We start from the raw sequence: 24,087 nt of genomic DNA, 5'->3' as shown, positions 1-24,087 counted from the left end.
TATGTGGTGATGCACATTAACTGATAACAAAGACCATGATATCGTTCAGAGGCACTGGCATCCTAAATATGCTTCCTAAATCTTTTGACATAATTGAAACTGGATTCAAACCAACACTTCTAAGAAGCTAATGATACATTGCAACATTTGGTATAATGATAGCAGTGTTGAATGCCTATTAAAAGGGTGCTCTAAAATGGAATCATGGACAATTCAACACATATTCCCACCTCCCTTTTCTATATTTTAACTACTCTTTATTTATTTTTTTAAAGGAAACAACTCAGGGTTGCTTCCATCATATCCATTTAGTCCATTAAAAGAATAGAAATCAGGCAAATTCAACAAAGGCATGCTACAATTTCATAAGTAAGATTTACATATGACTGATTCTCCAGGCAAGAATTAATGCCATGGTTTCTTAGCAAAGTAGCTACTACATAGTGGCTTCAAATCTTGGATTTGCAAGCAAGATGCAGAAGCCAAACTGCAAATGAGAAGAGAGAAGGATCAGCTTGCCACCATTCCAGCTAACCATCCCATGTTAAGTTGAGGATTCAAGAATAATAATTATTCCAAATCAGGAACCTTGGTATGTTTAATCATATACAAGGTCCTTTTCAGAGACACACACAGCAGTGCTGGTGCAGTTCAATGCACCAGGTAGAATAAGTAGCCGTGTGGGTGGGGCCAGTTAGGTCTTTCTCACCCAATTCACATCTCACCGAGAGGGACTGTGCTCATCTGGTGGGAAAGATCTACTTAAATGGCCTTCTCTGTTTCTTAATTTATGAATGACTTGTGCATGTTCCCCAACAGCCTGGAATCACACCAAATGCAAGTGGTTCCCACACGGCTCTCTGTGGGTATGTTTGTTGAATTTGAAGGCAACCATTTAAAGGAAAACCTATAGTGACATTAAAGGCATCGGGGGTTGGATTCAGATGAAGTTAGGCACACCTAAATCAAGTGTAGCTTACATTAATCATGACTAACATTCCACAATGTTTCCACATTTCAACAGGACCTAGGTTTAACTAATTTAATCTGGATACAACTTCCACCAGCCCCAGCCAGCATAGCCAAAGGGCAGGGGTGATATGAATCGGGTGGCTGTCTTTCATGGATGCTTTACCGGAGATTCTTGAGATTAGTTAGACTAAATGACCCTTGGTGTACCTTCTGACTCCACAATTCTATGTTTCTATGAGTTGTGGTCCAGCAACAACTCGGAGGGATACTCAATGTTTCCTACTTTACTTGAAAAGCTCAAGAAACAGCATCTTCTAGCATTGCAAGAAAGGAAGCAAAAAAAATGGGGGAAGGAAGTTGTTAAAAAAAATTGCAGACACTTACGTGGGGGTGGCTCTTGCGTTCCTTCCTCTGAACTATCCTCAGGCCCCTCCTCACCCACTCCAGAGGTGACTGAATCCTCTGGGCCAGAAGCAGAACTTGGTGTGCTCGGTCCACTGGCAGACCCAGAGTCGCCATCCTCACTATTTGATCTATACCGATCTTGCTGAGCGGCTGCCACCCCTTCACTGCAGCTTCTGCGGTCTTTCCTGTGCACACGGGAATGAAGTACCATTTGGTGATAGGTGCGGAAGATCTTGCCACATTCAAAGCACTCTGTGGACTTGTTCTGAGACACCCTTCTGCTCTGGCGCGAGGACGGCCTATACTCCAGGTCTTCTTGGCTAAGCATGCAGCTGTCTCCCGACTGCACATGGCTGCTTTTTTCCGAACGCCCACTAGTACAATTCTTCTTTTTTGGATTGCTGGACGAGCTGGAGGAGTCCTGCTCTTGTTTGCGCTTCTCTTGGCTGACGAGAATATATTCCCTTTTGTCCCTGTCGTAAGTGACGTCAGCATCCGCCAGGACTTCGTCCCATCCTAAATACTTCACGTACTCAGAAGGTTCTGCAACTTTTCCTTTGGTAGCCAGATGCCAAGCCTGGTAACTGTTGACTGGATCCAGCTCAGCTACTCTTTTTCCTGAATGGCCCCTTGGAGCGCCATCAATCCCTACAGATGGCCTTAGTTTCAGATACTGGAAGAAAAACTGCTTTGCAACAGGGGGGTCCCCGTCAACTAGCCTATCAACTCTATGTTCACTGCGGGCTCCTTGAGACTTGCAATGTACAGAATTGTGTGCTTTTAGGCTTTCCATATTTGTAAACAGGTTTCCACACTTTGTACAAATTTCATACAGGGACAAACCAGTCACAATCATCTCTTCTTGAACGACATCATTAATAGTGGCTATAGGCTCCGAATCGTTTTTTGGCTTGTTTTTGCTCCCAGATTTTGGGCCATGGGATTTCATGTGGTTTTTGAGAAACCAGGGCTCCTTAAATTTCCTGCCACAGATGTGGCATCCGTGGTCAAATGACCCTCTATGCTTTTTCATGTGAGCTTTGAGGAACCAGGTTTGACTAAAAGCCTGCCCACAGACTTCGCAAGGAAACTCTCCTGCACTCGACTCAGCCTTGCAGTTCTCGGCATTGTACGTTTCCCCGTTTGGAATCTGAGTGGTGATGTGGTCCCTTTCTATGTGGTTTAGCAGAGTCTCCTCCCTTAATGTCATGTAGTTGCACAGTCTGCATTTGAAAGGTTTGTGGACCTGATGGATGTGCTGCTCCAACTCTTTCTTACCTTCAAACTTGTTTTTGCAGAAGGTACATGGAAAAGAACAAAGCTTAACATCTTCTCCAACTGGTGCTTCTTCAGAGGACTCCTTCCTGCTGCTCCTGAGCAAGATCTTGCCTTCTTCTTTGGGAGTTGCTCCGTTCAATATCTTGTTGCAGGCAGAGGTGCTTTTGGTAGGGCTAGTGCAACCGTCAAGGCCTTCAGATACTCTCATCTCACTGAGCTGTGCTTCTCCTCCCATCTCCACTTCATTCCCCTGACTAATAGTGCCTGTCCTGTGACTCCGGATGTGAATCTTCAAGTTGCCCTTTTGGGAAGCTCTGTGGTCACAATAAGGGCACTTGTATGGCTTCTCCCCTGTGTGCTTCCTCATGTGCTGTGAGAGTGAGCTCTGGAAAGGAAAACTTTTGCCACAGATGCAGCAGCTGTGCAGCACAGACTTGTTTGCATTCATATCACTCTTGTTCATCTTGTGAGGACTGGAGGCTCTTCGTAATTCCATGTTTGTGCTTACGCTACAATCCATCTGCACCACAGAAGCATCAGTCAAAAGGGCAGAACCCTGTTTCGGGCTGGGAAACTGGGTTGCTTTTTCAATCATGCATTCCTGATGACGGAGCCTTTATCTCTCCATTCTCATATTTGGGTTTCCTTCCAGCTGTGTAAAAGCATTTGGGATACAAACATTCATTGGCGTTTCTTGAGTCAGATAGCAAGCAGGACCTGGAACCAAAACAGAAAACAGGACACGGCATTACTAAATGCAAAGCATTTCATTTCCTTTTGCTCCCTTTGTAATAGCCCCGTTAATATTTTCTTGCCATCTACACCAAAACATTACATTTTCAGCAGGCTGCAGAAAATCTGACTTTGCATTGAATATTGTCATTCACAAACTGAATGTTTAGTAGAGGATTTACACAAGTATACTTCCATAGTAGTTGCAGACACGGGCAAATAGAGTATGTGTCTGTATGTTTACTAAAAATAAGAATTTAAGTATCAAAAAACACGTACTTTTTCTTTCTAGCCCAAACAAAAGTGTGTGTGTGTATACATAATTTCAAGTGAATAAGCCCTTTCTTGAAGAAGCTGTAATATTTTAAGTCTGTGGCTTTATAGACATGTATAATTTAATGAAAAACAGCCAAACGTTTGTTTGCCTAGAGATAAAGGGTTTTTGTAGAGTGCAGCACTCTATCCCTGTTGACGGTAACTTAAGCATAGCTGCTGAATGGAGACAGCTAAGAGTGCATCGAATTTTTGTTAAAGCAACAATGCAATTCAATAAGATTTTTAAACAGGCCAATTCAAATTAACAGTAACAGTAATACCTTATTTAGGCAAATGTTAATGTAGACTTGGAAATCCTTACTAATACCAGGAAGGATCCATAGAGCATTCAACGAAACAGGGTTAAACTGTTTTAGGCTGAAATCCTTCTACATTAAAGATAGTTATTTTAAACTGAATTCAACAGGAGTGAAATTTTGTATTTTCTGTAGAAGTTAGTGAAGGGTAGAGATGCCTTAACTTCTGCAGTGCTCATACAGACTGGAGGCCTGCACGGACTTCGGCTGCTTAAATCCTATTACATGAGATGGCAAGGATACACTTGTACTACTTTCTGACCATAAGTATAATCATGTAAACCAAAGTTTTGTAAGGATATCTTGACATTCTGTTGTGCTTTTCAAGAAGAAATGAGTCCTTCTCTTTGCTGGTGAAGAGACACCCTGTTCTATTATATTGCAGTCACCAAGTTACTAACATGAATGTGTGAACAGTGCAATGCATCCAAAAGATTTCAAGCTTTGGTCAAGTATCCAGGAAGAGAGAGTTGCAGATTTATGATCAGCCAGGGCTGGCACCAGCACCTTGCATCCTTCGACAGGTGACAGAGGCTTCAAATCCAATCAGGACCCAATGCTAATGTCCATCCCGGACCCCATTTAAAAATACCATAAATGTTTTCTGCATGGTGTTTGGGCTTCCTCAAACCTGCACCTAATTCTGGAATCAGACACAAAGAATACCACTTGTAAATTTTGACCATATTCCACTGCTAGTAAAGACTCCATTATTAAGATGGTCTCATGAATACCGTATCTCTTCCTACATTGCCCAGTACTATGCAATGCTGAACAGCAGTGAACAAAGACTACTGCTCCATTCAGTAGCGATAACTAATCTACAGCAGCAGTTTATCCAAAGCAGAATATTTCCCCAGTTGTTGAACTAGATCGAGTTTTGGTTGTTCTGGTTTATATGTACGGCATATCTTATTGGTGGCAACCTCCTTTTCTTCAGAATATGGAATAAATTTAGCTTTGCCTTTAAAAAGTTGACCTAGCAACCACAGCTCACCACACCCACTCCTTTACACCATCAAGACTTAAGCATGCATTTCGTTAAAAGAAACGGTGAATACACCCATTCTGTTTCACTTACTTAAATATATTCTCATATATAAACATATGAAGAACCTAGGCTTTCATTATTTCAACAGCAGCTTAGCCATGCACCCTTGGTCTTGAAATAACATCTGCTCAGACAGGGGACTGTAGGGTTACTCAAGCAATGAAGCAAGTTTAAAAATAAACTTTCAGTTCTGGTAGATATGAGAATTTAACTTTTTGCATGGCAATCCTCTCACCCACCACCCAAGAGGAACGCCCAGAATGCTCTGAACATGTCAAAAAACTGAAATGCACTTTTGAAGCTGCAATCCTTCACATGCCTACGTAGAAATATATTGCACTGAACTCAATAGGACCTATATTACACGACTGATATGGCTGTCCTCAGCACCTCCAGTGCGCCTATGGCTGCCCTAGAATTGAATCCCAGACCTTGATATTCCGCTTCAAACCATCTGTTGTGGTGTTCCTTTCTCATTATCAAAGGCAGTTCACATTATCGGGAAATAGAAAACGATGTAAAAGTCTAACACTTAACACATATGGAATACCTAATCCGTACCTCCTTGCTCTGACAAAAATCCTGCAGAAAGGCTCTTCTTTCCTTCTGTTGTGGACAACTTAATTCACTGTTATACTGCTTTCTTCCAAAGAGAGCACAACTGTTCAGTCACACTGGAGCAGCTAAAATGCACAGGGGCGGGGAAGGGGTGCCTGTCTTTAAATAGTAAGCATATCCTTGAATTCACAGGAAACCCTAGCAACCTGCGTCCTTCCAAGTAAATGCAGGCAATAGGAAAAAGTCAGCATGACATTGCCTTGATTTTGTTTCCCCCAAAACCATTGGAACAAAAATACTGGCAGTTTAAAATATACATATATAGAAAACAGTCAACAAAATATGTTTTGTTACTTATAGCCACAACTGAAGCATAAGTTGTCAAAACACAGAGGTAGAAGTGAAAAACGAAAAGGAGAGACTGCTACAAATAAATAAGGGGGTGTGTGTGCTCTTTAAACTGAAGTTACTTCTGTTTCCAGTGTTACTGAAGAATGTGTTTTCTTTTTAATTAATGTATCCTGTTTTACACTTTGGGATACATCCTTTTCAGATTTGCAGCTATTAACCCTGCATCCTTACTCCGAGAATCCTTTGCCATGGCATTTTCTGACTGACTCACTCTCCCTTCTCTGTTCTAATGATATTTTGAATGGGCTCTAAACCTCCGGAGAATGTAATTTAAGCTGTTCTGAAACAGCACCACAGACAATAACCCCAAAGAAGAGACAAAGCACACCAACAAGCACCTATATTAAGCAAATGCAACCTCCTGGCCATGGAATATCTACAATAAGGAAAGGCAAGAAAAGAACAGCAGTGATACGTCCAATAAAGCAGCTTATATAGCATTTTCTAAAGGAGATCAATGTGAAGAGGGTGTTCTTGTGCACTTCTGAGAAACACAGACCCGTCCCCCACTCAGTAGATATTTTGCGCTTCAGTATACTGGTCCTGTTTGTCCTCCCAGGGACAAAGAAATGTATTTTATTGGCTACATTGTAGCACTATAAGGAATGAATTAAAATACATCATTAACATCCTGGTCCAGCTTATCTTACTACCAGGACAAAGAGGCTATTCTTTGAACAAATGGGAAGAGGAGGGGAACTCATAACAACAATGAAGCACTCCTTGCCCTAAAAACCACTGTTACAAGATCAACAATTATAAGCTTATATTCTACAGATTTGGGTCCCCAAGAGCTGTATGAAGTGATGCATTCTCTAAATGGGAGAGTAAGTACCATTGATGACAAGGCCTTGGGGCTTCTGCTGTTCTCAGACCAATCAATAATCCATTATGTCCAAACTACATTTCCACTCTAATATGAAGAATAAAAGGACAGCCAATATTAGCAGTTATTTCATGTACAGGAGGGAAAAATCAATGAAACAGAACACACAAAAATGCTACCATCACAAGGTCGAAATGAATGGTCATACATGGCATTGACAAAACTGTTTACAGTACCCCTTTACCAAACCCCTTTATTTCAAAAACTGTCTCTGCGTGAACATATTTTGCACACATGTGCTCTCACACTCAACACACAGGCACCCCACCAAATGAAATTGTGCTTTCCAAATTACATAGCGCCTTACCATACTTGCAGGACGCATCACATTTTCAAGTGGATAAAACACAATTCTCCTTTTCATTTAAGGTCTTTGTTTCTCTGAGCAAGTCACAAATCTCAAACATTCATTTCCCAATTGCAGTTAGCAGTATGAACAAATCTTCAAAACACAACCTGATTTCATCAAACATGCTATCACACAGGCAGCAATAAAAATGATGCATCCATCGTTCTCTGGCATACATTGACACAAATAAGCTATTCTTTCTTTTGTCAACTTTTGATAGCTTTTTAAGTTATCAAACAGGAGCTAGATAAGTAGTAGAAAATCATCTAAATAAAGAATATTTAATCATGAGATGCCAAATATTATTGCATAAGAGCATAGAGTGTATTTCCTGTAATATAAAGATTAGTAGCTGAAGCTGACTTCAAATGCAAAGAGGTCGGGGGGACAGCATGTTATTGTTGGTAAGATTAAGAAAACTAATCCGTGAACATGAGTAGGTGTGGAGGTTTTGCCAGAGATATTTTGATTTTAGAATGCAAATATGTAAGTTGCTATTGGCAACTTTAGACTAAGGAGAAGCTGAGAGACAACAGGTAAGAGTAGCTTAAGGAGAATTTGAGGGAAATGTGTATTGCACATTTTAAGTCGCCCAATCAAAAAAATGATCTAAACAGGATGCACATAATTTAAAACAATTTAAATTGTCCTGAACTCAAATACCAATTAACTACAATACAAATGAACAAAATCACTGCATTAAAAATAGTATCGAAGTCTCTTCTGTTCTGGAGCTACCAAATCCAGCAAATAAACAACAACAACAAATAACAATGTTTATATTGTCTTTTAAAGGCTTTATAATAGGGGTCTCCTGCCTTTGGGGGCCTGGGCTTACATTTAGAGGTCTAAGCAACTGCTGTGGGCACATAATAGCCACTTCACAAAAGAAAAGCTAGCTATGCTCAAAACCACCACCACCCCAAACACCCAAAACAAAACATGCAGTGAGGGTTATGACTGAGAGCATCACGGTGCCACATTGGGGAGCCCAACTCTGAAACAATGCTGATACCTATAGGTAACAAACCTCATAGGACATCACTATAAAGATCTGCTCTGTCTCCCTGCTGCTTTTGCAGAGGAAATTTTATGCACCATCCTCCCAGCCTGAGAAACATTCTTCAATATCTGCAGGGCTCAGACAATTTAAGACTTCCAAAGTTCAAAAAGCATTGCACCTAAGAGCCAGCACATCTCCCAATAAACTGGATGCAAATCTTCCTTCCTCTTTATGGCATTGGAAGACAGCAGCATTCTGAATCAGCTGAAACTCCCAAATGAGACCCATCTTTAGTTCAGCTGACCATGAGCCAAAGCACCATGTGTAGTGTATATAGTGTATATAGTTCATGATTTAATCCTGGATGAGGGTGCTAAATTGGCCCAAATTGGCAGACCAGCTGGGAAAATGAGCTCAGGGCAGCATATATGATTCTTCCCAACCACCCCATTTTATCATCACAAGAACCCAACGAGATCCTAGGCTGAAATAGTCACTTGCCTAAGGAAACCCAGTGAGCATCAGTAGGCTGAAGACTCTCAGTCAGATGAGCAATGGATGTCCAATATCTGGTATTTGTATCTTGTATTTCACTTCTTGTTTTGTTTCTAGTAATAATAAATAACAGTGACTGTGATCAGCAATTGACTGGATGACGGCCCATAATCTGCAGCTGCATTCTGATAAAGAATGTTGGTAAGACAGTTCATTCTGTGATGGGTTTGCAGACAGGGGTGCTCAGCTTGGGCACAGAACTGGACACAGTATTCCAGGTGAGGTCTAACCAGAGTGGAATACAGTGGTACTATTGCTTCCCTTGATCTAGATGCTATACTCCAGGCATCCCCAAACTGTGGCCCTCCAGATGTTTTGGCCTACAACTCCCATGATCCCTAGCTAACAGGACCAGTGGTCAGGGATGATGGGGATTGTAGTCCAAAACATCTGGAGGGCCGAAGTTTGGGGATGCCTGCTATACTCCTATTGATGCAGCTGGTCACCTTTGCCACTGGAAGTCCAAAGGGGTTTCATAGCATGGAGTTCTTCCACTAACCGCAGCTCGTACACTTGCTGTGTCCCTTCTTTTTAGCCTGGTGAGAGCCAGTGTGGTGTAGTAGTTAAGAGCGGTAGACTCGTAATCTGGGGAGCCGGGTTCGCGTCTCCGCTCCTCCACATGCAGCTGCTGGGTGACCTTGGGCTAGTCACACTTCTCTGAAGTCTCTCAGCCCCACCCACCTCACAGGGTGTCTGTTGTGGGGGAGGAGGGGAAAGGAGATTGTTAGCCGCTTTGAGACTCCTTCGGGTAGTGATAAAGCGGGATATCAAATCCAAACTCTTCTTCTTCTTTCTGGACAGACAGAGCCTGACCACAGTAATCCATGGTCTGTTACTTCCAAATTAGAGTGCTGCAATGCATTGATTCATAGAGTTGGAAGAGACCAAAAGGGGCATCCAGTCCAACCCGCTGCCAAATTCCACTGTCGAACAGCTCTTACTGTCAGGAAGTTATTCCTAATGTTTAGGTGGAATATTCTTTCTCAAAGTTTGAATCCATTGCTCCGTGTCCGCTTCTCTGGAGCAGCAGAAAACAACATTTCACCCTCTTCTATATGACATCCTTTTATATATTTGAACATGGCTATCATATCACCCCTTAACCTTCTCTTCTCCAGGCTAAACATACCCAGCTCCCTAAGCCGTTCCTCATAAGGCATTGTTTCCAGGCCTTTGACCATTTTGGTTGCCCTCCTCTGGACACGTTCCAGCTTGTCAGTATCCTTCTTGAACTGTGGTGCCCAGAATTGGACACAGTACTCCAGGTGAGGACTGACCAGAGCGGAATACAGTGGTACTATTGCTTCCCTTGATCTAGATGCTATACTCCTATTGATGCAGCCCAGAACTGCATTGTGTGTGGGGCTCTCTATGAAGACTGCTCAGAAACTGCAGTTAATGAACAACCACCACCACCCACAAAAAAACTGGTTCCCAAAAACATATATTTCGAAACAACCCCTATGTCTGCTTTGACTGCTATGCTGTTTATACTGGGATGAATTTGATTGTTGATTGTTTTAAGAGTTCTTCTTCAGTTTTGTTTTGTTTCACTGGGAATAGTAACACTGAATAGTAACACAGGGCAAGACAAAGCAGATGCCCAGGTGTGGACGTAACAAAAACCCAATCCAGGGCTTAGCACCAACTACCATGAAGGCAACAGAACCAAAGGAGAAGTGAAGCAGCTGCAATTTTCACTCTACATTCAACTGGTTGTTTGTTTGCACATAGCATTATGTACACGCCATGGACCCATTACAGCAGAAATTAAGGTACTTCCACAGTGTGGACTACTTCATGATAAACAGGATCTAAATCATCCTATTATTGTCTGGAAACCCACATTTTTCATAAGCATCTATATATACACGCAACGTTCACAAAACCTAGCTGCCCTAAGTAATAGATGGGATTTCTTTTTAAACAGAGAAAGAGGGACAATTTGGAAAGCAATAGTTCCATACAGCAAATAAAATGTGAAACCCAAGCTGACTATTTTGAATTTCCAAAGCTGCCAGACATAGTTATCCCTGCAGAGAAGAAATCGAACCTGAAATCAAACCTTTCAGCTGTCACCCCAGTCCAGCTTATTTTGGTGCAAAGTGCTGAACTATTTATATGGAACTCCAGCATAACACATCACACAGCACAATGGCAGAAAGAAAAGCCCTGTTTGCTGCTTGCCAATAACATTCCCAAACCATATTTCACCACTTCCATAAACTTTGGTTTATATGGGGCAATAGCCGCAGACATGTTTCAAGCCTCTCATTCTGTCCCAGCATCAACGTGGTACAGAGATCTCCTACTGCTATCCTCACCTGCTATGAATAGATGTGTTTTAATTTTTCTGGGAGGCTGTTCCTGAAAGAGAGTATGCAGAATGGGTGGTAAAGACAAGGTTATTTATTCAATGACTACAAAACCAAGGACAGAATCCCTCATATGTCTGTCCCATAGAGTCAGCATAAACTTGACTATTTTTCCTAGGGAGCATCAAGAGCAAACAGAGGTTTGCAAGTATTTTCTGTCTTCCATTTTCCATGTTGGCTTTACAAACAGAACAGAGAAAATACTGGGAAGAAAAATCCCACATTAGTCCGAGCTCTACATTTTGCCTTTCCGGTTTGTTCAAACTTTAACAAATTGCTGCTAGTCACACCAAAGCAATGGAGTCAAGGCAAAGTGTAGAGTTATGTTGGAATTCCAGGCTCTTGCTGAAGCTGCTGTCCTCATGTGGTTTTAAATTATCCAGTATAAAACATCTGACATTTCCACTGAAAATGGAAAGCCAAAATTCCTAGGCAGGAATGTAACGTCCCACTGCCTTTTATTTTTCACTTAAAACATAACAGTACACTATCCATGATGAATGGCAATCAATTTTTAACCGACCGAAGGCTTTGACAAAACGTACAGAACCAGCTGCACATGGAGGCAATAGTGCATTCCAGAACCAGAATAATTTTAAAGCAGATGCTAAGAAAAATAAATGAAATCTAAGAGCAACGCAAGCAGTCAAAATGACATTAAATGAATGATTTTAAAAACACAGATCTGAGAAACTGGAGTTCAGTAGCTTAACTAGAGTTCCCGTAGCAATGCAAATCTCCAGCAGGCATTTGACTAATTTTAGCAGCAGTCAGAGAAAACACAGAGTCCATAACAACTGTGTTGCTACCTGCAAGACAAAAACAAGTTTTCTGAGCTAAACACACGGAGTTTGCTTGCCCTTAGAGAGAAACAGAGCACATACAGATGGGCATTTGACCACATATTTTAGCCACATTTCAGCACTTGGGAGTGTGGCTAAATTCTGTTTGCCTTTTTTTTTTTTGGACAGGATGATATAGACAACCAACCTATCACAGGAGAAGAGTTCTCCCCTGGGGCAGTTTGTTTCTTTTACAGTGTGGGCTCAGATTAAGAATACAATCCAATGAACAGCACTAACAGATTTTCCACCTATACATTATCTTGCACTATGAAGCATCACTGGGACACTTCTCCATTGCCACCATATGCATCGTGGGAAGGCAAAGTCAAAGCTCTCTATCATGTATGGTAATTGTTTAGGTTGTCCTGGGTTTCAGAATTGCTTTGTTCCATAGCACTGCTTGCTCCACCAACTGAAATTGTGCTTTTTTTGTGAATTTTAAGTACTATTTTATTTATATGCTAGAAACCACTTTGTGGGCACAATGTGACAAAAAATGGTCTATTAGCAAGCACAATAGATGAATTATAGAATACATATATATCGATCACTAATAGCATTCTGTTTTTATACACTATATCTACAGGGAGAATAGGAGTGCTGAATATCATTTCGGATATCACTTGATACCCAGGCTCTGAATTCTTGCTTTTGATTTAGAAATATTACAGAAATCACCTCCAAATATATTAAATCTATTTATTTATTCAAGTAATTGCATCCCACCTTTCCTCCAAGGAGATCGAGGTAGTTCTCGATCTCCCCACTTTATCCTCACAACAACCCTGTGAGGTAGGCTAGCATACAATTGGGAAACCAAGATGGTTTTATTTTCATCCACCTCAGTGAACCTCAATGAATAATCAGGAGCTTGTCCTCAACTCAGTGCTATGTTTAGAGATGCAGGTGAAGAGGAATGCCAGAAAGGCCCTTTGTCAACTTTAGCTGATTCACCAGCTGGAGCCCACACTGGAGAAGGCAGATCTGGCCACAGGCGTTCATGCCCTCATAACATGATATGGTTGACATTAATCATGTGCTTTATGTGCATCTACAGCCACAAAGGCCCTGCTCACAGGCTTGCCATTAAGAACTATGAGATCTTCTAAGGGACTAGAGACAAGGTCTTTTCAGTGGTGGCCCCATCCCTGTGAATGTGTATCTGACTCATCTCATCTTGATGATTTGGCTGTTCCAATATGCTTTTAACTGAATTAGGTGGCTGGGTCTAAAATTTCATTTCATTATTCCAATGAGAATGATTAAAGTAGCATTTGGTTACCATGACTAATACAGTTAATCCTGTTATTTACAGGGGAAAAACCTTGACCCAGGTCATAGCGTGAAGGCATATGTTGTAGCTTTCTTGCAGAAGCAAACAGTGGCAGATCTGTTTCCCCACACTGCACACTGAGTCAAGCGATGACAAACCTAGACAGCATCTTAAAAAGCAGAGACAGCACCTTGCTGACAAAGGTCCGTATAGTTAAAGCTATGGTTTTCCCAGTAGTGATGTATGGAAGTGACAGCTGGACCATAAAGAAGGCTGATCGCCAAAGAATTGATGCTTTTGAATTATGGTGCTGGAGGAGACTCTTGAGAGTCCCATGGACTGCAAGAAGATCAAACCTCTCCATTCTGAAGGAAATCAGTCCTGAGTACTCACTGGAAGGACAGATCCTGAAGTTGAGGCTCCAATACTTTGGCCACCTCATGAGAAGAGAAGACTCCCTGGAAAAGACCCTGATGTTGGGAAAGATGGAGGGCACTAGGAGAAGGGGACGACAGAGGACGAGATGGCTGGACAGTGTTCTCGAAGCTACGAACATGAGTTTGACCAAACTGCGGGAGGCAGTGGAAGACAGGAGTGCCTGGCGTGCTCTGGTCCATGGGGTCACGAAGAGTCGGACACGACTAAACGACTAAACAACAACAACAAGTTTCACTCAGACCACACCCATTAAAATTAACAGACCTAAGTTATTCATGGCTATTAATTCCAATTGCTCTACTTGAAAGTAAAAAATCAGCTGAATGCAACCCAATGATTCACCATGGATGTCCTCAGAGCTATCAGAGCACAACAAATATTGCAGCAGTTATGCCTGAATGTATATTTCCCCAAAAAATCACTTTAGGAGGATAAACTACACTGACCAAATGCTTTGATTGCATGACTTGTGTATTATAATTTTGGGCCATTCTGTTAATTTGTCTCCTTTCTTTAACTGTGTGTACAGAATAAAAATTAATCTTGTGTTTACTTACTTATATAAAAAATATACCACCTAATATAATATGAATCTAAGAGGTTTCGATAAAAACAATTTTTTAAATGGCACTAGCATTTCCTGAAAACTAGGGAAATAAAAACAAAACTATTTATCTCAAATTAAATTGAGCAGTGTAGATGTAGCTGCAATGTTCAGGGTCCAGAAAGCTCAAGCCAACTAATCAACCCACCCTTTCTGAGTTGAGAATAAAATCAGAGAGGTTTGGGGCAACATCCCATGCTTCCTGGAAGTCGCTGAAAAGGGTGAGTCCTCATCAGACTGCTTTTGGGGGGGACAGGGGAGTTGGAGTTGAGTTCTTTTGCGCTTGTTTGTTTTTTGGTACTTGTGGTTCAGCCCGATTGCTTTTCTGTGCTCCAGTTTGGGGTGCAGTCTTGTTGGCACTCAACTATCCAAGTTTGCTATTAGAGAAAGTTGTTATGATGATGATTATCATGGCCCATAGCTGAGTGCACCCATTTCCCCACTATTTCCCTCTTAGCAGCTGCCTTCACATAACCACACGTTTCTTCATGACTTCCCTAGTGCAGTTCTAAAGACGATCTAGAGATTTGGTGCAAGCAAGTTTTAAAAGGAAGTTCTTCAAACTGTTACATACATGATACCCCTCCAGAAATTTTTCTAAAGAGAATTATTTAGTCACCAGCTTTTCACACCCAGAAAGGTTTTACAGGCAGTTTTCAGTTCTCTGGGGATCAGCTGCCAAGGGGGAAAGTCTCCATAAAAATATACGTGTGTAGAAAGATGCTATTATGAACACACCCTGCTAGTTTGCAGCACTTGCATCTCTCTCTCTCTCTCTCTCTCTCTCTCTCTCTCTCTCTCTCTCTCTCTCTCTCTCTATATATATATATATATATTAAGCTAACTAAGTGAAGGTATGTTTACAAAATAACCACATTTGAATTTGCTTTGTTCTGAAAAGTATGATGTCGAATTTTGCAATCTTCTGGAAAGGCTTATAGAACTTCCCACGCAGTAGCAGCTCCCTACATTTGCAATGGGATACAATGCATCATGCAATTTTGACCTTCCAGTAAAGTTGAGCAAGTTCACATCAAAAGGAATTATCAACTATTGCAAAACAGGTTGGGCTTATTGCTGAAACTGGATTGGGCTAAGAGTGGTGGTGGTGTGTGTGTTTGTGTGTCTGTGTGTTTAAAACTGGTTGCAGGTTTTAAACTAGGACGCATCCTTGTAATTAATAATAACACGGTAATAATAATATCATATTACCTGACACAACTGAACCATGCTGTGTCATGAGCAGTGCAATGTGATTTGGCCTTCCTCAAGATGCTCAGCTGCACCACTAACATACCTCTTCCTATCCAAAAATTCCACTTACCCCTTGGTCCCTTGCCTCTAAAAAGCTGCAGAAAAAAAGGACAAAGGAAACTTGCATAAGGCAAGGCGTTTCCCCAACTACTGAAATGTTAGCACTGTTTTGGTGTGATCTAATTGTTGATCACATTATGGTACAACTTGTTCTGCTGCTTTTTGACAGCATACACTTAAAAAACAGTTACAGGTCCTACCATGTGCCATTAATCAATAATATTTTTAATGATAGTGACCATTCTCCAAGTTTTTAAATCCCCCACCACACCACCCCCTTCCACTGTAATGACCTTAGCTCAGGGTGGTACAAATTGCAGCCTTTTTTGGGCAGTCCTCAGCAACATTCAAGAAAGAAAAACATATTGAAGCCTTAAAAAAATTATTGTTTGTTTCATGAAGTGCATACTTCTGTTTGTGTATTAAATTTGTTTAATAATTAAATAGATTAATTGTCTTGATTCTATATTTAATGATATATATTTAATTAGATATATTAATGTATATTATAGAATCCTAGAATCATAGCACCGCAGGGTCAGAAGGGACCCTCAGGCCCCTCTAGTCTAACCCCCCTGCAATGCAGGAATCTCAACTGGATCATACATGAGAGGTGGCCATCCAACCTCTGCTTAAAAACCTCCAAGGAAGGAAAGTCCAGAGCTCTTGAGGGAGTCTGCTCCACTGTCTGACAGCGCTTACTATCAGAAAGATTTTCCTGATGTTTAGTCAGAATCTCCTTTCTTGTAACTTGAATCCATTGATCTGAGTCCTACTCTCTGGAGCAGCAAAAAACTTCCATCTCCCATGTGACCGTCCTTTAGATATTTGAAGATGGCTATCATATCAGCCTCCTCTTTACCAGACTAAACACACCCAATTCCCTCAGCCATTGCTCATAAGTCTTCGTTTCAATTCCTAAATGGCCACTGGTGGTCTTTGAGGGAGGGAGGGGCAGGGCCTGGGCGGCAGACCAGAGTGCACAAGTCTTCGCGCTGGTCTGCCGCTACAAGATTTAAGCCGACTGTGCCTGAAATCTCCAGTGTATTTGGCAGAAGAGCAATGCAGGGGCGGTTTGTGTGGCGGGTAAGGCATTGGGTGGAATCCTTAGTCCAACTCTGGGTATGTGACTTGGTGCATCACCCTGACCTAAGGCAGGTACGATATCACAGAGTACCCCAATAAAGGGGTATGGGTGGACATTTCTGTCCTGAAGCACAACAGTGGGCAGAGGGGCCATAGAACTTCCAATTGCAGCCTGGGGACGGCCACCTTAGTTGACCTGCATCCTGAGGTGCTTCATAATCCAGCCATGCCTCTATTCAAACCTACGCCTTCAGCCAGGAAGCTGATACAGGATACATGCCCAGTGCCTAAGCCTAAGCCTACCTGCACCTGTAATCAATAAAGTTGTGGCCCATTTTAATCCCCCAAAGTTGTTGTGTCAGTTTGTTCCATCCCATCCTTCCATTCACACGGGGCACACTGCACATGGCTCCAGAATGGAGTTTGGACCTGACATACTGGCTGAACTTAACTTATTAATCACTGATTAATAAGGAAACAGGACAGAAAATACTTATAAATATATGAGAAACTGACAGAGATCGTATCCATTCCCGGGTCTTCGTATAAAGGTTGAAATCCTCTGCACTACACTAATGCAGCCTGGCTCAGATTGTTACTTGCCCATTCACCTCTAATGAATATAAATTCCTTCTGAGCAACTCTGCCACACCCAATGCAGGCAGCCTGCAGAACTGTGAGTTGGTAAACTGTTTTGCAGGCTAGTGCACTATTCTTCTCCCTTTTTCTTATCTGCAACACCGCACACTCTAATATTCCAGCATAAAGGATTTCAGTGCAAGTATTCATTCTCAAATTCTTCCAGTGCTTTGCTTCAGGCACTTTTGCACAGGAAAATAGGGCTAGAGAGTCTACTGATTAGGGTCGCTTCATTCTCCAGGAAAGCTTCTAGCCTAAACCCCATAAAATTAGACACGCACATACTTTGGCTGCTTGTCCTGATTTTTAACATCTAACTCCAATTCTCACAAAGAGTTTGCGTATGGATAGCAAACAAGTCTGGCTCCATAAACAAAACCTGTGCCCTAATTATTCATTGTTAAAAACAGTGCGCAAGACATTCACACCTGAAGAGTCAAATCTAGAAGAAGAGGAGGAGGCGGAGTTTGGATTTGATATCCCGCTTTATCACTACCCGAAGGAGTCTCAAAGCGGCTAACAATCTCCTTTCCCTTTCTCCCCCACAACAAACACTCTGTGAGGTGAGTGGGGCTGAGAGACTTCAGAGAAGTGTGACTAGCCCAAGGTCACCCAGCAGCTGCATGTGGAGGAGTGGGGGAAGTGAACCCGGTTCACCAGATTACGAGTCCACTGCTTTTTACCACTACACCACACTGGCTCTTACCACACCACCCCTCTCACTACACTGGAAATGTCTTAGAATCATAGAATCATAGAGTTGGAAGAGACCACAAGGGCCATCCAGTCCAACCCCCTGCCAAGCAGGAAACACCATCAAAGCATTCTTGACATATGCCTGTCAAGCCTCTGCTTAAAGATCTCCAAAGAAGGAGACTCCACCACACTCCTTGGTAGCAAATTCCACTGCCGAACAGCTCTTACTGTCAGGAAGTTCTTCCTAATGTTTAGGTGGAATCTTCTTTCTCGAAGTTTGAATCCATTGCTACGTGTCCGCTTCTCTGGAGCAGCAGAAAACAATCTTTCTCCCTCCTCTATATGACATCCTTTCATATATTTGAACATGGCTATCACCCCTTAACCTTCTCTTCTCCAGGCTAAACATACCCAGCTCCCTAAGCCGTTCCTCATAAGGCATCATTTCCAGGCCTTTGACCATTTTGGTTGCCCTCTTCTGGACACGTTCCAAACTCCAAAACTGCAGCAACTGATTTTCGTATTTGGAAACATGTGGTGAACATGCCTGTCACCTGGTTGAGTATCTTATGTTTAAATAGTTAAAGCAACTAGAGGTGGGAGGGGATAATGCTGAACTGAGTCCCAAAATCATTCTAAAAGTTATTCATATGAGCTTAGGCTTCTTTACCAGACTTTCCACCCCCACCCCAAACTTGCAAAACATGCTGTCACATTTTTTAAAACTCACCTCAACAACAAGGCCTTGAGAAAACACTTCAAAGAAAAATAGATTCTGCATTACTTCTTTTTTTAAAAAAAAAATCCTTAGGGGCTGATAAAGGTGTCTTGGGACTACATGTTGCCACGTAAATTATCATCTTGCATATATGCCAGTGTCATTATAATGCTTGTGTTCTAAACAGAACCTTGATGAAACAGTGTCCAGCTGCCTCGTGGACATGAGAAACAAAATAGTACAGAAATGTGATATTTGACTGCAATCCATACAGTTAAGGCGTGGTGATAAAGACAGAAGCACCTAAAATATTTTTACTTTCAAGCATTATATTAACTGTTTAAATATATGGAAACCTTATATATGGTAGCCACAATTCAGCACAAAATTCTGCTTACAAACTAAGCTTAGCCAGGCCTAAGTCTTCACTGGATTGTACAACAAAATAATAACAATAATAATTTATTATTAATCCCCGCCCATCTTTGTGATCAGCTACAGAAGCTTCTATTCTTTTAACTACTTCATGTTGCAGTTTTGGGTTAGGTAAACTGTGCTTGTAACTTACTCTCAACAATGTTGCTGAATGGATCAGTTTTGCATGCTTTTTGGCTTTAGATTTCTTCTAAGTTTATAGTTCAACTCTGTACTTTGTATCTTTTTTTCACACTGAATGGTTTTCAAAATCCTTTTCATTTTAAAAAAAGTGCGCAGCACATTATAACGCATCTGTTTGAACATTAAAAACATAGTAATTCAGATGATTTCTTCCAAAGATGCTGCATAATTCTACAAGGGCAGCATTAAGATGATACTCCATGCAACATTACTGTTACTTGTAAACAATGGCAAGGTGGGCTTTCCACATGTTAGTATTAAATAAAATGGTGGCTAGCAGCAGTGCCAGAACTACAGCAGAGTCCTTTCCATTCTAAGAAGGGAATGTATGAGGTTACCCTTTCATCTCCCAAGATGAATAATTCATCTTCAAAACTGAGCATCTATACAAATCACCCAAACAGTGAATTAGAGTAGGGATGGTTGAGCAACGCAAAACTGTGATTAGTTGAGCTCCTCCTCCTCTTCCGATGGGTCAAAGGGCAAAAAGTGACCCATAAATTTTTAGTGGGGGTGGGGAATCTTTGCTACTCTTCTTACTGTTCCAGCGCAAAGACATTCAAAAACAGGTACAAAACAAATGGCACATTATTTCACCAGCCTACAAATTGACACGGAGCGATGAGTTTATTCTCAGGCTTGCCAGACCCACAACTGCAGCGCAGATCAATGTTTGACACCGCCAAGTGTTTTTACAGCCAGACTCGGGGCTCAGCAGCTAATTAAGGCAATGAGCAATGTTAATATTGAACAGTTGCTAGGCTGTAATGTTAAGCTATATTGCACTATAGCAACTCGCACTGGAAGGATACCCATCTGTATTCACTCCCTTGCCAACTGCCACTGGGTACAACACCTTTCTGTGAAATGAAAATACTTCACACTCCCCTGAAATCAGCTACCCTCCTATTTGACTGCAAGCACTGGTTTCAGCTGAAAGACAGCAATGTGTGCCACTTTGCAGTTCCATGTAGTTTGTTCCATTTAGTTATTTTTTGAAGCATATGTTGGAGGCAAAATTCAGGCAATTTAATTATCACCTAGACAATCAACAGCACACTCCAAAACACCATGCAAAACACTAAATGGCTCCTCTACCAAAAATATTGTCTCTAGCATGGAGTCAGTAAAGCGTGGGACTTGGAGGCAAAAGGTGAACACGGCCATTCTACAGAACACCTGCAATATCCCCAAAGTCAAAGAGTTGTCACTAATATTGGATGGTATAGTAGAACAATTGACTAGAACAGACACGGTTTTGTAAAATGCAACTGCAAGCCTAAGTGTTGAAACCCAAAGTTAAAATGGTGTTTTGTGTGAATGTTAAGTGCCACTCAGGCTTGCCATGCTATAATAAATTCAAGTAAAAATATGCAATTTTGCATGTTTTAAGAATATGGGAAATATTGTTTGTGGTTCATACAGGCGTCACAAGTCATGCATTTGTGCTTGGTTCACTTACAATCACAAAGACATTGTCCTGTTATTAATTATAAAAACAGCATTTAATCGCACATTCTGCAGTGTGTTTTGTTTGGTGTTTTTTTTTCCTGGCATTTTCTGGCCATTGCCTAATCCCACCCAGAGAATTTGAAGAAACAACATTCAGAGCCTGTGGAAAGCCTGCAAGTCTTTATCATGTAACCCCGCATTCTTAAAACATGGATGGGGAACCCGTGGCTCTCAAGATATGGCAGGTCACTACTTATGTATCCTTGCCCTAAGCTTTACTTGGAAAACTATAGAATTCTTGGGAGTCTGCCTAGGTTAGATCAAGTTGCGCCCATTTTCATTTGGCCTCATCTGGTAATTTACCAAACACTATTTACTAATAAATAGGATTCCTAGGTAATCTAGAATATCTGGGTTTTTTGTACTTTGCCTCTAACATTTACACACACACACACACAATTTATCTGGCTCTATGTGCAAGTTTGGAAAAGATCTGTTGTTTGGAAAATATCTATTTCACTATGGAAGGAACACCACATTAGGAAATGCTCAAATTATTATGACTGTTATTGTTCTCCACTGGCAAAATGCCTAAAGATGGAAAAGGCACTGTAAATAACCTCAAATGCCTTGTAAAGAAAGAGTTTTAAATTTTTAAAAAATACCACACACACACCCCTGAACTGAATTCTCTACCTAGCCCAAGCAAATCTTCTCACACGTTGTCCAGTATGATGAAGCAAACGTAGGCACATAATATATGAGATCCTTTCCTGATTGAGAAACACTCAGTGTGGTATAAGTAGTTAGGGGGCTGGGCTAGGGCCTGGGAAACCAGGGTTCAAATCCCCACTCACGGGGTGAGTTATGACCAGTCGTTGTCTCTTAGCCTGACCTAGCCTAGAGTTTGTGAAAATAAAATAGGCAGGGGAAAAGCAGGTATACCACCTAGAGTTCCATGGAGAAATGGTGGGATAATGTAATAATAGACAAATATTATGAATTCCTGCATTTTTAATAAAGGGTTGCAATTAGCTTCATGGAGTGTTTTGTTTTTCCTTTAAAAAAATGCTAAGATGGAATAAATAGCAACTTAAATGTTTCGTAGCCAAATACTTCACTGCCAAATACAAGATTCTTCTTGGTCTGCATATATATTGCCATCAAGTGTATTTTAACTTTCTTTTTTAGTTATGCCAAGAAAAACAAGCACAATTCAAGGTCAGAGAGAAACCGTTGTTCTGAAGCCTTATCTGAATTCCATTTCAGGACAACAAAACGCAAACCATTTTAAACAGGAAACTCTTCCAAGTGCAATTAATTCGTCTTACAAGTGAATGTAAAATGTTGTGGTGTGGTGTTGTTTTTTTAAAACACCTGGCCTAAAATAACACTGAAACCACACTGCTCACATAGCTATTTTATTTAATTTAGTGGCTAAGTAGTCATCAGCAGCATATGTGCTCATGTTGCATGGATTTGTCAAGTGTAGATTCTGATGTAGCCAGAACAGGAGGGAGGTATTGGAAGGCTCAGAGGAAAGCACCATATACAGAAGCACCAAACATAAAATGAACAAACTTTATGGGGATCCTAACAGAGGACAGAGAGAGAGAGAAAGAGGAGCCCCATTAGAGCTCCATGACGACTGAGCGTGTTCAGTGCACACAGAATGCAAAGCAGCGCCGTCTTAAGCATGCCCGGCGCCCTGGCGCCATGGTGCGACGGATCCCTCCAGCACCCCCTCCCCATTTCCCAGCATGGCGGGCGGGTGCCGCGCGCAGTGCAGCTGCCACGGACGCAGCTGCACTGCGTCACCCAGCCTGCCGTAGGGCCAGCCCTGGGCCAGGGGGCGCTGCCCGCCCCCTGTTGCAACACCCCTGCGCGCAGTGGAGGTGGCCCTAGGCCCGTGCGCCTCCGGAGGGCGGCCTGAAGCCGCTGAACAGCGGAGGCGCACCTGGGCAGCCTCAGCCGCGCCTCTCAGGGGGGCGCAGTGGCGCCCCTGGTGGCCTGGCGCCCCGCACCACCGGGGGCGGGCTTAGAGCTGGCCCTGATGCAAAGACCCTTTAGAGAAAAATATGGGAAACTGCAGGGAGGGTGGCTATGCAATGGAGTATCCTGCTAGAGAACAAGGCATTTAGCTCAGTTGGTTAGAGCATGGTGCTAATTATGCCAAGGACCAGTTGCATATTCCTGCATTGCAGGGAATTGGACTCGATGATTATCAGGATCCCTTCCTATCTACAATTCTCTGTTTCTAAGGTGGGCTGTAATCCGGAAAAAGAACACTCCACACGGCATCATTTTGTTGCAGGTCCTGCTTGTATATATGCTTCTCCACAATGAAGTGCATGAGACGTATTATTCATCTTCCACACAGGAGTGGTGATCAGAAAGCATAACAATTTGGGTCACATTTTGCAAAATAAGGAAGTGGGGTGTATTGGCATGGTTGAAAGAGGCCACCACAATTGGGTAGTTGCCTCACACAGTTTGCCCATAAAGCTGCCTGCATATTGTGCTTCAAGGAGCCACCCAGGCACCTTCTTGCACCCATGAATCTGGTCAGAGAATGGCGTGTGTGTTGCCTGGTGAATGAATGAAGAAACTCTTCCAAAAACAAACAAACAGAACCCCATTTGTTTGGTGCTCATAGATATAAGCAAAGAGAGAAGGTGGGCATGAAACAGAATGAATTAACCCATATTTCTTCCAAAAACAAATCCCCAAAAGGATATTATTCTAATAGGAGAGTAACAAAACTTTCTAAAACGAAGTCTGACAGGGAAAACTCAACACCAACATTTTCTCAGCTCAAATTAAACACCAAAGCCCATGTTAAGATAAGCTACATGAATATCTAACAGATGAATACTTGAGAACAGAAATTCTCCTTTTTATGTCCTGTGGATCCGTAATTTATTTCATCCTGTTGCGAACACGAATCTACAATTCCACACATGGCTTCTGCATTCATAGTGAGTACAGACAGACATATGCACAAACAACCACTACTGAAGTGAGAAGATGACATCGCTATCATATAGCAGTTACTGATTTGGCAGCCCCTCTAAAAACTCTCACGGACATAGAGACAAAACAGCTATTTTCATGATCCTTTTCACAGCATCTCAGGAATGTGTTTTCTGAAGATATCTTAAATGCTTCTGTGATCATTAACTTTAAGAAGAATGTTT

General features: G+C 41.8%; 1 protein-coding gene across 3 annotated transcripts in view; it reads right to left on the bottom strand.

Annotated features, from left to right (window-relative positions):
- Positions 1–24,087, bottom strand: part of ZNF516 (zinc finger protein 516) — a 118,272-nt gene that overhangs the window by 67,982 nt on the left and 26,203 nt on the right. For all 3 annotated transcript variants that reach the window (XM_035126324.3, XM_035126325.3, XM_088676264.1), the window contains exon 2: positions 1,357–3,372. In XM_035126324.3, the coding sequence (XP_034982215.1) occupies positions 1,357–3,250 (1,894 nt within the window). In that variant the 5' untranslated portion in view covers positions 3,251–3,372. The remainder of the gene's footprint in view (positions 1–1,356; positions 3,373–24,087) is intronic.

This window comes from Zootoca vivipara, chromosome 8 (assembly GCF_965207765.1).
Source record: "Zootoca vivipara chromosome 8, rZooViv2.hap1.1, whole genome shotgun sequence".
NCBI lineage: Eukaryota > Metazoa > Chordata > Lepidosauria > Squamata > Lacertidae > Zootoca > Zootoca vivipara.
This window is presented reverse-complemented; position numbering and strand designations above follow the sequence as displayed.